Source organism: Halichoerus grypus, chromosome 11, assembly GCF_964656455.1.
Source record: "Halichoerus grypus chromosome 11, mHalGry1.hap1.1, whole genome shotgun sequence".
Lineage (NCBI taxonomy): Eukaryota > Metazoa > Chordata > Mammalia > Carnivora > Phocidae > Halichoerus > Halichoerus grypus.
Window position 1 is genome coordinate 5,365,010 of NC_135722.1, and position 16,179 is coordinate 5,381,188.

Below are 16,179 nucleotides of genomic sequence, written 5' to 3' on the forward strand. Positions count from 1 at the left end.
TATATTTTTTAAAGATTTTATTTATTTATTTGACAGAGAGAGACACAGCGAGAGAGGGAACACAGCAGGGGGAGTGGGAGAGGGAGAAGCAGGCTTCCCGATGAGCAGGGAGCCCGATGCGGGGCTCGATCCCAGGACCCTGGGACCATGACCTGAGCCAAAGGCAGACGCTTAACGACTGAGCCACCCAGGTGCCCCCAGATTTGACTTGTATTAACTCAGTTGTCCTCAGTTGTCTGAGGAAGGTATCATTATCATCCTTCCTGTTCTATGCAGGAGACAAGTGAGATGAGAAGGCCCAAGATCACACAGCCAGTAAAGGTGGAGGGCACCCTCGCTCATTGTCACTGTCCCCACAGTGCTGGGATGGCAGCCACTTGGGGTGGGACTGCGAGTCGTCCCAGGGAGGTGCTGCTGTCCTCTGACCCCTGGAGACCCTGAGGAACCCAGACACTCTGGAGAAAGCCTGAGAAGTCTGAAGGAGGGAGGCCAGTGGGGAGGGAGGGGACCAAGCGGGAGGAGCCGGCAGTGACTCAGCAGGGCAGGATAAGGATCTTCCAGCCCAGGAAGAGGTAACCCCACTCCTCTGCCAGGGGAGACGGAGTCACGGAGCCCGAAGCATGGGTTGGCCAGGGCAATGGAACATCCTGGGAGAATGGCGGGGAAAGCTCCTGGCAGGCAAGGGAGGAGTCGAGCACCTTGGGGTACCCCTTTTGCCCCTGCCTTCCTCACTCACTCATCACCCAGACATCCTTGGGATGGGGAGACAAAGCCTAGATAGGGCAGGGGAGAGGCAGGCAGCAGGACTGGGCTCCTCTCAGCCTCATAAGCAGGGGGCAGGTGGGCGCGGTGTCCCCCAGGAGGCTGAGCCCGTCCAGGTGTGGGTGGGGGACGCAGGGCAGGGTAGGGCTGGGGCTGAGGTAGGAGGAGGTCCTCGGCACCCCTGGGGTTTCCACTGACATCACTGCCAGCTCAGGGTGAGGCAGGCCCTCTGGGCTCCTGCCCACTAGAGGGAAAGGGAAAGTGGACAGCCCTGCTGCCTTTCCTCCCACCCCTGCCCTCGGTGGCCCCCAGGCCTGCACTCCGGGCAGCGAGCACGTGGTGATGGAGAGGAGGCTGCCTCAGGGATGCGGATCCCAGGGAGCCTCCTCTGGCCCTGGCAGCCCAGGCAGGGCTTCTGAGCCTACCTAGCCCTGACTCTGCAGGGGGAAGAGTCGGGGCCCTTGGAAGCCTGGGGAAGCCCTCCCCTTGGCTGTGGGCTGGGGGCTACCTAAAAGCCAGTTCGGTCCTCAGTCCGTGATTCAAACCCACTTGGCTGCTTGTGGAGTCTAATTCTAGCTGAGGGCAATGGAGCGCTTTCAGGGTGCTCTCAGCGACCCAGGAGGGCCCAGGTCGGGCGCCTGGCCCAGCAGTGCACTGTCCGTTCGTGTCAGCAGTGGGCGGTGGTGGAGGGCACGGGAGCCCAGGTCTCCGGCTCTCTGCCTCTGGAGCCTCTCGGCACCCAGCCCCTTCCCTTTTTCGGGGGGAGGCATGTTAGCAGCTGAGCGGTGTAGTTAAAAGGGCAGACAGTGCTGGGTTCCAGTGCTTGTGTGACCTTAGGCAAGTGACTTCAGTGTCCTCACATATAAAATGGGTAAATCCCAGTTCCCATCTTACAGGGTTACTGTAAGAATGAAATGATACTGTCCCCCCAAAACCTGAGCCCAGGACCCAACACATGGTGAGAGCTCAGAATGTTTAAACTATGGTCAGTATTTAAGTCTCAGAGCCCTAAGCGGAGTAAAGGTGTCACCAAGAAATGCCGGCCATGGCAGCAGGCACCAGCAGGCCCCCGCCTCTGTGGCCTGCACCCAGGTCAGCCTCCATCCCTCATCCCCATGGCCCCATGGGGCTCCTCTCTGTGTACCCAGGGAATGTTTGGTGAACACATGCATGAGTCAGTGAGGGTGTCCTTCCTTACCTCTGTGGGCTTCTCCCACACCACACTCCTGCTCACCCATCAGGAGGACTGGACCAGAGGCCTCCCTCGTTCAGGAATCCATGACATCCTCTGGGCCAGTACCCCTTCAATGCCAATCCTGCAGCTGTGTGAGACATGGTGTTTTGGGGGTGTCTGGAAGGCCTTCCCTGGGGATCCCAGTTATGGCTGTAGTGAGGGAAGGGACAGGGAAGGGACAGGGTCTAGCCTGTCCCTGAGCCAACACTGACTCACCCCCACCCCCTCTGAGGGCAGCTCGGGCATCACCCGGTGCCAACCCTGCCCCCCTCCCAGCCACATCCCTTGGGGCCTGGCCTGCCACCCCCTGTGGATGATAAGGCCTGGACTCTGAAAGGCCAGGGAAGGCAGCAAAGCAGTGTCCTTCTCATGAGCTCACTGATCTCCCACCATCCTGTGGGGGGCGAGGGCATAGGTGGTCATAACCCATTCCACGGAGAGATGATGGGCTTATCCCAAGACCACGCTGGCCAACTGGAAACCCCTCATCCTGACTCCCAGCCTGGCCCTCTGCCAAACGCAGGGCACCGCTTGGGCTAGCGTGGGGTGCCACCGCCCCTCCTGCCATCCAGCCACATTTCCGCCCTGAGGCTGCACCTCCTCCCAGGGCTCTCCTGCCCTCTCGGTCCTCTGATCGGGGTGGGTTTTCCTTGTCCCCTCAGTCCTGGGCAGCGCCTAGCACCCAGCAGGGGTTCAGGAAGTGCCTGCACCACGTACCAAGACAGATGGCTCTGGGGCTCAGGGGGCGGGAGTCTCCCGTAACCTCTGCCCTGCCCTCAGCAGCAATCCCACAACAAGAGTCGCTTTCCGAGAGCCACAGGGGAGTGGGAACTTGCCTGAGATTCCCTAGCTGGGAATCAGAGGGCAGCCACCTGTGCCCCCACCCCACAGAAACACTGGAGGGGTTATTCCTGCTCCGCCTCTCCTTTCTTCCTTCTCCCCCCCCCCCCCCCCCCCCCCGCAACCGAGTTCCGACAGCCCACCCTATTTGGGATTTGGCAGCAGAAAGGCACGGTCTGTATTCCAGCCCCCACCCCAACCCAACTGGCAGCTCCTAGCCTGCTGTCTTTGCCCGGACATGGCAGAGGGGTACTGGCAGCTTGGAGATGGAGCTGATTTTCCCTTTGGCAGTGGGGAAGATGGGGGGGGGCTTGGCCACCCCCTGGGTGGGGGGAGAGGGCAGGGATGCGAGTCTAGACAAGAGGCAGAGGGAGAAGGTGACTTCCCCAGCATGTGGGGTCACCGTATCAAGCTGGGAGGCAGGGGGCTGTGTGTGAAACCAATTGTCCCTGCACTCACTTGGCCTGGGTCCCCATTTCAGAGCCCTGGCCCTCAGTTCCTGCAAACCAATAGTTTCTGGACTCCTGGGGTGAACATTTGCTGTGTGTGTGTGGAGGGTGGCGGTGCAGCATGGTGAGCTTCTCTCCCCTTCCACTGCTGAGTCTGTGCCTCTTCCTCCTTGGGCTCCTGCCTCCTCCCCTCCTTCCCACTCCTACCCATTTATTTGCCTCCTTGCCTCTCCTCTTTCCTGCCCTTCCCTTCTCTCTTTTCCCTCCTCTTCTCTCAGCCCCCACCTTCCTCCTTTAGCTCCCCTCTCCCTCTTTTCCCTTTCTCTCCCGGCCCCCTCCTCCTCTCCCGTGTGGGGGCTGCTCTCTCCCTGACTCAGCAAGGTGCTTTATAAGGTGCTGAGGGAGCTCGGCCAAATCCAAACCACATTGTGCAGACACTCTCCATAAGGAGCAGGCTGCAAACCAGGGGAGAAGGACCGACTGCACCCCCGCCCTCCCCCCACCCCCGCCCTTCATGGCTCCCTCCCTCTGAAACGGAGGCTGCTTGAGGACCTCATGGCTGGCCTCAGTGCCAGTCACCCACTGGGCATCTGCCTTCTTGACCTTGGCATGGGCATCAAAAGATCGCGGGGCTCACCGGCCAAGAATGTCATTGAAACTCCAGAGTTCTGGCTGGGGTGGAGGGCTGAGGGGTAAGAGGTCCCCCCCCAGCACTTTTCAGAAGGAGCCCTAAGCGGAGTGTGGGCTCCCCCCCCCAAGCAGATTTCGTCAGAGCTGCTACTGATGCCCTGGAAAGCCCCCTGCCCCCAACCCCAGGCCAGCTCCCCTTTCCCAGCTCTTTTTCTCCTTGTTTAGAAAGAAGAAAGAAAGAAAGAAGAAAAAAAAAAAAAACCAACAACAAAGTCTGTCCCACTCCAGTGAGGTAATTGAAAACAAACTTCTTCCCCACCCCCCCACCCCCCCACCTCAGTCTGCACAGTGCAGAAAAGGGAAGAGCTGCCTGGGAACCCAGCACTGGTCCTGACCACGCCGCCTGGCTCTGACCTGAAGCCTGGAGGGGCTGTGGCAGGGCTGGCAGGGCACCCCCCCTCCTTTCTCTGGGGGCACCGGGGCAGGAGTGTGGAGTGAAGAATCTGATGCTAGTCCAGAGAGAGGAATCACCTTCCAGGGCTGGCCCACCACTGCCTCTCCCACTTTGAAAAAAACAAACAGCAGAAGCAACTTATTACCAAATGATTTAATCGGTGGTCTGGATCTAGAGCACTCAAGCCTCGGAGACCAAAGGACTGTCCCCCAAGAAGTCACCAAGAGGAGATGTCTGCAAGCCCCAGACTCGAGCCTTTTCCTCTGCACTCCCCCTGGCAGCTCTCTGGAGGGGGAGAAAGGGGGCGGGAAGGAGACCCTCTACGGAGGGTCTAGGCTTATGGGTCCCCCAGGTATCCTGCCTAGCAAGTCCCCACCCAGGCCTGAGGGAAGGAAGGAGGGAGAGCACTCCGCAGCCACTCCCCACCCCGTACCCCACCACTGGAAAACACCAACAACCCCACACCCCAAAGGCGAGAGAAGACCAAAAGTCTTTAGGGGGAAGCATTTCACAAATGGGGACTCTTGGTCTGTCCATCGCCTTGAATGGGAGCATTCCCGCTGAGTCACCCGCGCAGCCTCTGGTGTTGAAACGGGTCCGGCGCCTCGTGCTGATTAATGAACTACAATTCCCCCACCCGTGTGCAGTCTCCCGGCCACTGGGAAGAATGAAGAACCTTGTGAACCTGAGGGGAAAACCCTCAGCCAAGTGCCCTCTACTTTCCTTAGAGCTGGGCAGTGGGCCTGTGGTGCCCTCTGTCTCCCCCACCCCGGGGGGCACTGTGAGCCAGTTAGTCACCTGCCCCAGGGCCTCACTTAGCCCCAGCTTTTGGAAATGGGACAGGCGGCGGGACAATAGGCAAGGGGGGCGGTCAGCCCAGACAAAGGGCAGCAGGAAAAACACCATCACTTGCTACGAAGCCAGCTCGCTGGCATTTGGGAGAATGTGTCATTGCATTTACTCAGGGGGAGGGGGAGGGGAGGGAAGGTTAGAGATGAGGAGTCAGAGGTAGGGCGAGCGCAGGGACCCCGCACCCCAGGTCGACGCCGTCGGAGAAGAAAAGGAGCGGGCGGCTCCCTCCCCTAGCTCGGGGAGTCTGCAGACGGACTGATGCCCTCCCCGCCCCCTCCCCCAGGAGGCCCAGGGTGGTACCGCCGCAGCCTCGCCTCACCTCACCCCCCCTCGGTGTTGTGGGAGGGATAGGAGCCCCAGAAGCCCTCCCTTCCCTCCTCCCCCCTCCTCCCCCCACCCCGGGGAGGGCCGCTACAATTTGTGGTTACAGCTTTACACGTCAGAAAAAAAAAAAAAAAAGTTTGCAGAATGTCCCACACCGAAAAAAAAAAAAATCCGAAACCGAGCGAAAAAAACCTGCGAGTGGGCCTGGCGGATGGGATTATTAAAGCTTCGCCGGAGCCGCGGCTCGCCCTCCCACTCCGCCAGCCTCCGGGAGAGGAGCCGCGCCCGGCCGGCCCGGCCCCCAGCCCCATGGACCTCCGAGCAGGTAGGAGCCTGGCGTCCGAGGCCCCGGCCCCCGCCCCCGCCCGGGAGCCGCGAGATCCGGTTCCCGTGCCTCCCCCGGGAGCCCCGAGCCGGGGCCGGGCTGGGGAGCCGGGAGCTACCCCCGCCAGCAGGGCTCGGGCCGGGGGAGGCACGGCTGGGCGCCCTCGAGAGGGGCCGGGCGGGGACGCGGCATTCCTGAAGTCCGCCCGGCGGGGCCAGGAGGTGGCTGGGAGCGCGGCGGGGAGCCCGCGCGACCCGCTGACCAGGGGAGCCGGCAACCTGGAGCCCCTGCGAGACGGGGTCCCGGGGATCCCGGCGGAAAGAGCCCCGCGCGAAAGTCAGGGAGAGCGAGTCCGAGGCGGGGAGCGGGGATGCGGGAGGGAGACACGGCGCGCGGGAAGGAGGGGGCCGGGGAGGAAGAGGGGAGAAGGGCGGGGAGCCCGAGGCCGGGCCGGCGGGAGGCGAGGGGAGGCCGACACCTCGGGCCCGCCGCGCTCCCTCCCCGGCCCGCCGGGAGGGGAGGGCGGGAAGGAGGGCGGGCGAGAGGAGAGGAGGGCGGAGGGCAGAGCCGAGCCTGGCTGGGCCGGGCCGGGCCGGGCTGCGGGACTCGCGGCTTCCTCGCTGCGCGCTGCGCGGCTGGAGCCCACCATGCTGCCCGCGGCCGGGGAGCCGGCGGCAGGTAGGGGCCGGGCGGCGGGGCGGGCGGCGGCGGCAGCGAGTCCCCGGTCCGGCCCGCCGTGGCCTGGGAGTGATTAGTGCGGGGGACGGGCGCAGCCCGGCCGGACCGGGCAGGAGAAAGTCCGTCACCGGCCGGGGAGCGGCGGCAGCGGCCGCTCGGCTCCGGCGGCCCGCGGGAGGGCGGGCGGGCAGGGCAGGGAGTTGACGCGCGGGAAAGGGCAGCGGCCGGGCCGAGCCCGGCGCCCCGGACCCCGCCCCCGCCCCCGCCGCCGGGAAGGGAGCGACCGGGCGGGAGCGGGCCGGGGGCGGGGCCGGGGGCGCCGAGGCCACACAAGGGGAAGGCGCCGCCGCCGCGGGGAGGGGGCCGAGAGCGAGAGGTCACCGCCGAGGGGGAGGGCCAGCGAGCGGCCGCCGCCGCCAAGTTCTCGGGCCGAGCCCCTCGAGGGAAACCCCAGGTCCCCCGGGCCTCTCCAGAGTCCCCTCATCTCTGCCTTCCCCACCTTCCTTCCCAGTGACTCCACACGGCGCTCCAGAAGCCCCCACCCCCACAGACCCCCAGTCCCAGAGGACCCCGTCCCAGTTTCCCCCAGCGCCCGGCCTGGCCCTCCTGGCTGGGGTAGGAGGGAGCTGCCAGGAGGGGAGGGGAAGCTGGAAGTCCCCAGCCTTGGAGACAGAGGCTGGGGGTGAGGGCACTGGACACACACCTCTGTCAGGCGCTCTCTGACCCTGACCCTGACCCTGAGGGGCTGACACCTCCCGGCTTTCACAACCCCCACAGACCCCGTTTCCGGCTCTAAGCACACACTGCCCCTTCCTAGGGACACCGGGACACATTCCTAGGAGAGACCAGACAGCAACCCGCCCCTCCCCCGGCAGTTTGGATCTGCCACCCTCACTGCCCTGGAGCCACACACTCAACCAGGGGAGAAAACAGGCACCAGGCAGATGGCAGCAAGTGTCACCTTGCAGCCCTCCCGTCCCCAGTCTCTCCTCCAGACTGGTGTAATGGCTCCCTCTCCCCTCCACAGAGCCCCGCACTCCTCCCCGTTCACACTTGTGCACACCACCTGGCCACACCAGCTACTCTATTAGTGACACTTCACATTCCTCCCCACAATCCAATCCCACCTGCCTATTCACACCGGGGCTCCTGCCCGCTCCCTCCCAGCCCCTCCCACACCGCTGAATAACAACGCCCTTTCAAACTCACCCACACACTTGCCCAGACTATTTCCTTCTCTTGGTCCCCATGCCTGGCTCTTAGCTGGCTGCTTAGCTCCCCCAGCTTCATCCTGCACCCCTTGGGAGCACCTGGGATCCTCTTGCAACACAATCCAGAACGCTCTCACTCCGACAGCTCAACTCCTGTATCCATATTGACTTCACAAGGCAGGGTGGCCGGCCCACCTGTCTGCTTCTTTCCCTGGGCCTCAGTTTCTTCTGTCATTTAGGCTGGAAGAGAAGGGCAGGGAGGGGGCTGCTGAAGATGACAGCAGAGATGGAGCCGACGCGGTTCCGCTGAGAGGGACTTCAGTGTGCATAGCGCGACCCTCCCTCGCGCAAGCCCCGTCACCTGATGGGTTGGTGGCAAAGCTCGGGCTCCTGACTTCTGGGCCTATGTGTACTCACTCACTAAGCACTTCTCAGTGACCTGGGGCAGAGGGAACCAAGGAGAGGATGGAAGGGAGAAGAGACAGAGGGGAGGGCAGCCAGCCCAGAGGACAAGGAAAGATGGGCTGTTTCTGTGGGCCTTTCCCTGAGGAGGCAGGTCAGGAGGAGCCCCCGAGGGCCATTTCCTACAGTTCAGTGCCTGGATCTCCCACTGCAGTGGACACACCACCCCTAAACCACTTCCTTCCCCCAACTCCCCTCAACAGATCCCTCCAAGGTCACCGGGGAAGCTGGTCCGGGGCTGGCCTGAGGGCAGAGCCTTTCCGGCTGGCTCCCACATTTTTCAGCACCTCTGGAGCTCTGTGATGCCTCCCTGGCTCCTACATTTTTGGCTGATAGCCCTTATGCACCCATCCCAGGTGCCGAGTCTCCTGGCTGATTTGTCCTGCCCACCCTGGCCACCCTGGCCCATCTGCCCCACTGAGCCCCCCACCCTCACTGAATGAGGTCAGCCTGGAGGATACAGGCCAGGGATCAAGGGGCGGCTGGCTAAAGACATGCGAACACGGCTATGCCTGCCTGTGCTGCCCTGTCAGGGTGGCCATGCGCTTGCGTGGGCTGAGTGTGTGTGTGTGTGTGTGTGTGTGTGTGTGTGTTCACGAGGGGGGCCTAGGTTCCCAGGGCCCAGGGATCTGGATGGAATTAGGGGCCACCCGGGCGGGGGCCAGGATGGGGGGTGGGGGGTGGGGGGCTCCAGCAGGAAACGTGAGCTGCACTCATTAGCTCCTCACGTGCTCAGCCGGATTTATAAACACAAGGGAAGACGGGATGTAAACAATCAGTGGGCAGCAGCCAGAGGCAGAGCTGGGGTGGGGGCTGGGCTAGGGGCCAGGACTGGGGGAGGGGGCCCAGGACACAGCCCCCAGTGGCCCCGTCCACCTGCACACCGTGAGCCTGGCCAGAAGGATGGAAGAGGGCTCCAGGATGCCCACCTAGTTCTCCCTCCCAGGGATGCAGGCAGGCTGCAAGCTGCACCAAGTTCCACTGCTTACAACTAAACCACAGGTGTTCTTTGCCCCAGATGGCTATCAGTTTGCTGCCTGAGATATGGGGACATCTTGCCCAGAGTGGAAGCTGTTGTAATCGAGAGTAGAGCCCTGTCCTCTTTCTCATCTCCTAGGCTCCTCTCCCTCTAGATACCTGAGACTCCTTCCTTCTTTCTGGCTCTCTCTATGGGTCGGTCAGTACGATCCTTCTGCTCTTTCCCCTGCCCCCACCCCCCAGCCTGCAGTGACACAGTTACCTCAGAACTGAAATATTCCTGGAAACACCGGCCTCGTCTGGTTAATTTCATGAGCCGTTTTTCTGCCCAGATGACTTAGCTCTTGTTTATCCAAAGGCTTCTCCCCCTGTTGTCCCTGTGTAGGGAGCCAGTTCTCCCCAGGGATGTCCCACAGGGCCCAGAAGGGGAGGGGAGAACAAGGCCCGAGTTGGGGTCCTGACCCCATGCCCCTCCCCCATCCCCCTCCATGCCATTGGCCCAGTCTCAGAACTCTGGCCAGAAGGGCTGCCCAAAGCAGGGTGGGGGAAAGAGGTGAGCCCAGCTCCCAGGGTTTCAGCGGGGACCCTCAGCATTGCTGCTAATTCAAGGCTGGAAGGGCCACTGCCCACCTCAGCATGTCTCCAACCTCCAAAACTAACCCCATATTGTACCCTTTGGATCTTGGAGGTGACTCTGCCAGATACCCAGGCTGAGGGTAGCCCCAGGCTTCATGCAGAGGAGAAGGGCCTGGAATTCTCTTGGGATGTGAGGAACAGTGAATAGAAAGGAACACAGAGTCAGCAGGAGCTAGGCATGGAAAGGCAGAATGAGGAAAGGAGCACCAGGAGGGAAGCCACGGGCTGCAGATGGGGACAAGGACAAGGGGGTCAGTCACCTGCCTGATCCTGCTCTCTGTCTACACACGCACACACCCACCCACCCATGCTCTCAAACCAAGAGCCCCTCATCCCCAGGGGCAGGGTCTCTGAGACTGGTGCTCTCCCCCACCCTGCCCACTCCCATGCTCCATCAATAAAGTTGCCAACCAAGCATCTCAAAGAGTCAAGACTGATGGGCTGGGCCACTGCAGAAATCCCTACCTGACCCCTACACCCTTGTAAGAGACATTCTCTACAGTTTGAATCTTAAACCCTCTCTAAAACCCTGACCCAGGATTACGACTAACTCCAAACTTCCCCTAACTCTAAGTACAGTCAAATTGTCAAACGCATATCCAACTCATTTCTATCACATATGTCATTATGAAACTTTGAAAGTGGAAAAGAGAAAGTAGAAGAAACGACTCATGACCTCACACCTACCCAAGCTTAAAACCCAAACCAGCCCTCTCTTCGTGACGCGCCATGTGTTACCCCAGCTGACATCTAAATCAACACATTCACAGACCTTGGCCCCAGCGAACCCTGTGCCTGTCCAAACCTAACCACATCCCCCAGCTGGACTCAAACCTCAACCACACTCAATCAGCCAAATCCTAATAAACTAACCTGAAACTTTAAAAGTAACCCAGTCCTTAAACCTAACCTAGCCCAATGCCAATTATAGCCTTACCCCAACCCAACCTTAATTGCCTTTACCCAGTCCCAATGCCCACTGAATCCTGGCCTCGTTCTCTTCACCGTGGACCTCACCTAAAAGCTGGGAAAATCATGTCTCCCAACTGCCTACGTCTGTCCTCACAGATCTGAGCCCTGGGCTCTCGTATCTCAAGATGTCCAAACTCTCCAGCACTGTTGGCTGACAAACCAAACGCTTCAAATACATCATATTCCCTCTCCTCCTCCCTTTCACTTCCCCCACCCTCCCTCTTCACTGCAGGCTGATCAAAGGACCTCATTCAAGGGGCGCCTGGTGGCTCAGTTGGTTAAGCATCTGACCCTTGATTTCGGCTCAGGTCATGATCTCTTGGGGTCCTGGGATGGAGCCCCCAGTCAGGCTCCACGCTCAGCAGGGGAGTCTGCTTCCCCTCTCCCTCTGCCCCTCCCCTGCTCACGCGCACGGGCGCGCACACACACACGTGCGCACTCTCTCTCTCTGAAATAAATAAATACATCTTAAAAAACAAACAACAAACTCATTCAGGTCAAACTTTTCCCCATCCAACCTCCTAGATAAGAATGGGGCAAACCTCCACCCTGCGTCAGTCCACACCCAGGAATCCTATGCTAGAATGTACCCACCACTGACTACAGGAGCCAGCCCTGTGTCCTTCAGCCTGACGCTGGTGATCTAACCCTACCCCTTGCCTCCTATGGCTCAGCTTGGACTTGTCTCAGGGCAGCCTCTCTCGGGCCCTTCCCAGGGCTGATTGCTCTCAGCCGGCAGCGGGGACATGTGCTGTTTCCCACCCCTTGGCTCCAGTGGGACTGGGAGGCTGGGAGAGGAGGCTGAACCCAGGAATACTGATTCACAGACCCTAGGCCTGGCCCCGTCCCTCCACGTATGCACACATATGTGTCGGCATACGAATGGTGACTCTCAGCTGACCCACTAATATACTCTCCAATATGTGCTCATAGATACACACACAGAGGCCAAGTCCTGGTCCTCAAACACATACATACCTCCATCCACACACACCCCGGCCAGGAACACTCCCTTCCTCCACCCCCCTGCCTCCCATCTGGCAGCTCCCACTCACCCCCCTCCTCCCCCACCCCAGCCCAAGGTGGAGACAGACACCTGAGGGGCTGCCAGCTGAGTCCTCCACTGGGCCCGGGCCCGCCCTCATGCTTCTTGCCCCTCCTGTCCACAGGGGACTCGTGGGGGATGCTAGCTTGCCTGTGTACTGTCCTCTGGCACCTCCCTGCAGTGCCAGCCCTCAATCGCACAGGGGACCCGGGGCCTGGCCCCTCCATCCAGAAAACCTACGACCTCACCCGCTACCTGGAGCACCAACTCCGCAGCTTGGCTGGGACCTACGTGAGTACCCAGGGCGGCTGAAAGGTCTGGGAGTTGGGCAATGAATGAGAAATTGGTGGAAGAGAGACAGAATGGTGGAGGGGTCCCAGTGCGTCCCGGTGATCAGGGGGGCCCTTTGGTTCCAAACGGTCCCCATGTCTGGCCTATCTCCTGCCCTTCCCTCTTAGGTGCCCCCCTCCTCCCCATCCCTGGCCCCAGGACTAGGCATGTGGGCAGGCCTCGCACCCGCCTTGGCCCATTGCCCCACTGGCTGCCGGCCCAGCCGCCCGCCTCCCCCTGGGGGCCGGGGAAGTCTCTTCTGTTTACACCGTGTTGTGGTGTCTCTTGCATGGGCGGGGCTGGGTGGGGATGGAGGGGCCCCACCTCCCATGCCTGTGTTCCAGCTCGCCTCTGCCCCAGACCTGGGGCCCTGCTGCTCTGGACCCATGGGCCTCCCCTCTGTCTGCCTCTCCCATCCTAGCTGGGCCTCCTAGGGGGGACTTGGGGGAAGGGGGCTGCAGGGAAGCCAGGCCAGTAGTGGCAGGAGGTTCAGGGTGTGGATGGAAGTTGTGCCATAAGGATTTGGGGGCAGTCCAGAGGTGTTCTGAGAGCCCAGGAGAGAAGGAAAGAGGGTCAGAGTTGCTGAGGACCATGGGGAACCGGCCCCCTCTTCCCGTGTTCCTCTTCCACATCCCAGACCCTACTCTGGAGCCAGGGAAAGAAAGGGGAGGAGGGTGGCGGGGGAGCTGGCTCCAGCCCCAGGATACACCGAGGAAATTAGTTTGTCTCTGTGCTTGTCAGCGTGTGAACCTCCCCCTGGGCCCTTGCCTATCCCAGGCCTCGCCCCTCTCTGCTCCCTTTCTCTCTGGCTGCAACGTCCCCCTCAGCCCTTTCCCTGGGCCCCAGGCCTCTCCCTTGAGGGTTGGCAAAGCTCTGTCCTCTTCCCTAGACTGCCTCCTATACCCTTCCTCCAGCCCAACTCTTGAGACTGCCTCAGTTTCTTCCTTCTGCAGCCCTGCTCCTATGAGCCCTTCCTTGGGGCACTTAGTGCTTCGGGAGCACCGTCTGTCCCCTGCCCTTCCGCCCGTGGGACCAGGCATGGAGGCATCGGGAGGCAAATGGAGCTCTGATTCCCACGGGCCCCTCTGCCTTTCCACCCGCCTTTCCCTTCCCTGGCCAAAAACCCTTGCTTGACTCTGCTACCCCCTCTAGCTCCCGACCCTTTTTCTCTCCTGGCTTTCCCTGCCAAATTTCTCGAAGGAGTGGTCTACACCCTCTGCCTCCGCTTCCTCTCCACCCACTCACTCCTTAACCCCCTGCAATCTGGCCTCCAGGCCACTGAAGCGGTCCTCTCCAAGGTCATCAGGCACCTCCTTCTTGCCAAACCCAACAGAATTTCCTAAGGCTCCCTCTCCTTGCTCTCTGTTTTGCAGCCACCCTGTCCGGTACTGCTGCCTTCCGAACTCCTCTTCTTGGCTCTGCACTCTTCTGGTCCACCTTCCACCTCTGCAGCCTGGCCTCCTGGGTCCTCCTGGCTCCTCTTCCTCTCTGCCCTGCCCCGCGGCGGGCCCACTCCCAAGGCTTGCACACACAGCCAATCAGCACGTCCTCTCTGAGTATCTCCTGCGAGTTTTTCTCTTTCCACACCTCTCCATAGGGGAGTTCGTCACCCCCACTGCCTCAGCTGTCACCTCCATGCAGATGACATCCCCAGAGAAACTTGGGGGAGGCCCTGGAACAGAGAGGGGCCTAGTGTGGAGACGGGGCCAGTGTCAGGGGACACAGGACACAGCGGCTCTGGGGGCAGGTGTCTCCTGGTGACCGCTGGCTACTCGGCCCTCCTCCTTCCCCATCGCCCTCTCCTTTTCACAGCTGAACTACCTGGGCCCCCCTTTCAACGAGCCTGACTTCAACCCACCTCGGCTGGGGGCAGAGACCCTGCCCAGGGCCACCGTCAACCTGGATGTGTGGCGAAGCCTCAACGACAAACTGCGCCTGACCCAGAACTATGAGGCCTACAGCCACCTGCTGTGCTATTTGCGAGGCCTCAACCGCCAGGCGGCCACGGCCGAGCTGCGCCGCAGCCTGGCCCACTTCTGCACCAGCCTCCAGGGCCTGCTGGGCAGCATCGCGGGGGTCATGGCGGCTCTGGGCTACCCGCTGCCCCAGCCTCTGCCCGGCACTGAGCCCACCTGGGCCCCTGGCCCTGCCCACAGCGACTTCCTCCAGAAGATGGACGACTTCTGGCTGCTGAAGGAGCTGCAGACCTGGCTGTGGCGCTCAGCCAAGGACTTCAACCGGCTCAAGAAGAAGATGCAGCCTCCCGCGGCTGCAGTCACCCTGCACCTGGAGGCCCGCGGCTTCTGACCTCTGACCTTCGCCACCTCCCCACTCCCCTGCTCCTTCAAACCCTGCGCCCGCTCGGGGAGGGAGAAACCTGTATGCCAACACTCGTTGAGCCAGGAGACAGAAGCCATGAGCCTCTGGCCCTCTCCGGACTTGAAAGAGGGTGTGATGCAATGAGGCCTGTCCCCTCCCTGCTTCCCAAAGTCGTGCAGGTCTGGGGAAGAGGTGCAATAGGCCCTGTCCCATCGCCACAGGAAGGAATGCTCACGGGAGCCCCAAGGGGCTCAAGTTGGCGCAAAGGCTCTCACAGCTTCCTGTGTCCTGCCCAGCACTGGCCAGTGCCCCACTGCCCCTCCAGTGGCACTCCCGGGAAGTGTGCCTGTAGGGCAGGGAGGGGGGCCACCACAGCATGTGCCTTTCTGGGGTGAAGCCCTTCGGCTGCCCCGCTCTTCTTCGATGGGTGTTGCTCCCCTGTCCCCAAATAACTCAGTACATCCGATTCAGGAAACATACACAGTGGCAAGTCCAAACAGGAAAAAAATGGTATTTAAAAGTGGAAGAGGAAGGGTCTGCATTGGAGGTGTACTGAAAGCATAGGGCCAGGCACAGACCGGACCCAGGGGTCACCAAGGCAGTCGGTGGTACAGGATGGCAGCCAAAAGGACCTTGCCTTGCATCTTGTCGCCGGCATCACGGTGCCTCCTCCCCACCCCGTTTCCAGGCTGGCTGTGGGTTGCCCAGGCTGGGGAGGGCAACTGCAGCCACAGCCCCAGGGTTCCCTGAAAGTTTACATTGCAGTAGCATTGCGGGGTGCGGGGGGCAGCCCCCCCAGGCCCTGCCCCCCAGCCTCACCCACTCATGACTCTAAGTTTGTTGTATTAATATTTATTTATTTGGAGATGTTATTTATTAGATGATATTTATTGCAGAATTTCTATTCTTGTATTAACAAATAAAATGCTTGCCCCAGGACTTCATCTCTTTGCTGGGCCTTGCCCCTCCTCCTGGCCCTTCCCCTCCTGGGCTCCCGCGCCCCCACGGGCTCGGAGCCTGCCAGTCCAAGGGGTAGCTCAGAGAGGCAAAGAACTCGGGGAAGAGGCTCTGCCCTGTCCACAGGGAGGGTGTGCACGCAGCACACTCTGCTCCTCCACCCACGGTGTGTTCCTTTAGTCCTTCCACCATCTTGCCTGCCCCCTCCCAGCCTTTGCTCAGCCCGCCTCACCTCTCAAGATTATTTTAAGGGTCTCGTAGGTCTGTCTCCCTAAGCCGTCCACCTGTCCCTCCGGTCAGCCATGCACAGTCAACCCTCAGCTTCGCCAGTCCTCCCACCCCCGTGGCAGCCCACTGGGGCCCCCAGCAGTGACCTTCACCTCAATACCCTTCCTCTCCTGGGGAGCGTGACTGACTGCGGCCAAGTCGCAAGTCTCAGCTGTGACTCTACTCCTTTCTTTCCAGGGTAAGTCAGCAGGTTAGGGGGAAAGAGAAAAACTCAGATTGGTCTGCAAGCGAATGGGGTAGATGCTATTCAAGGCATGACCTCAGCTCCAAGCCCAGCCTCGAAGCCTCCTAGAGTGACTTTGGACAAGTTACTTAAACTCTCTATTCTCCGGTTTCCCCGTCTGTAAAATGGGGATGATGAAACAGCCTTCTAAGACTGTTTGAAGGATGAGAGAAACAATAAAGGTGAGGTGCCTGGCCGCAGCAGCAGGGA

General features: G+C 61.0%; 1 protein-coding gene and 1 long non-coding RNA gene across 5 annotated transcripts in view; one reads left to right on the top strand and one right to left on the bottom strand.

Annotated features, from left to right (window-relative positions):
- Nucleotides 1–4,290: 4,290 nt before the first annotated feature.
- LOC118519854 (uncharacterized) overlaps nt 4,291–16,179 on the bottom strand; it is a 41,299-nt gene continuing 29,410 nt past the window's right edge. Inside the window, exons 4-5 of one of the 2 annotated variants that reach the window (XR_013442260.1) lie at nt 7,758–7,999; nt 4,291–4,654 (exon numbers count right to left, since the gene is read on the bottom strand). This is a non-coding gene — a long non-coding RNA (uncharacterized LOC118519854). Of the gene's footprint in view, nt 4,655–7,106; nt 8,000–16,179 lie in introns of those variants that run through there. The other variant, XR_004909368.2, reaches the window with a different exon arrangement.
- CLCF1 (cardiotrophin like cytokine factor 1) lies at nt 5,389–15,440 on the top strand. Of its 3 annotated transcripts, none has more exons than XR_013442259.1 (3): nt 5,389–5,870; nt 11,977–12,143; nt 13,556–14,128. XR_013442259.1 is itself a non-coding variant. In XM_036067546.2 (3 exons), the coding sequence occupies exons 1-3, from the start codon at nt 5,690–5,692 to the stop codon at nt 14,487–14,489; spliced, it is 843 nt and encodes a 280-aa protein (XP_035923439.2). In that variant the 5' UTR covers nt 5,597–5,689; the 3' UTR covers nt 14,490–15,440. The 3 variants fall into 3 exon arrangements, 2 of the variants coding, with proteins under 2 accessions (XP_035923439.2, XP_035923438.1); XM_036067546.2 differs by having other exon boundaries at nt 5,597–5,870; nt 13,995–15,440; XM_036067545.2 differs by lacking the exon at nt 5,389–5,870 and adding an exon at nt 5,898–6,548 and having other exon boundaries at nt 13,995–15,440.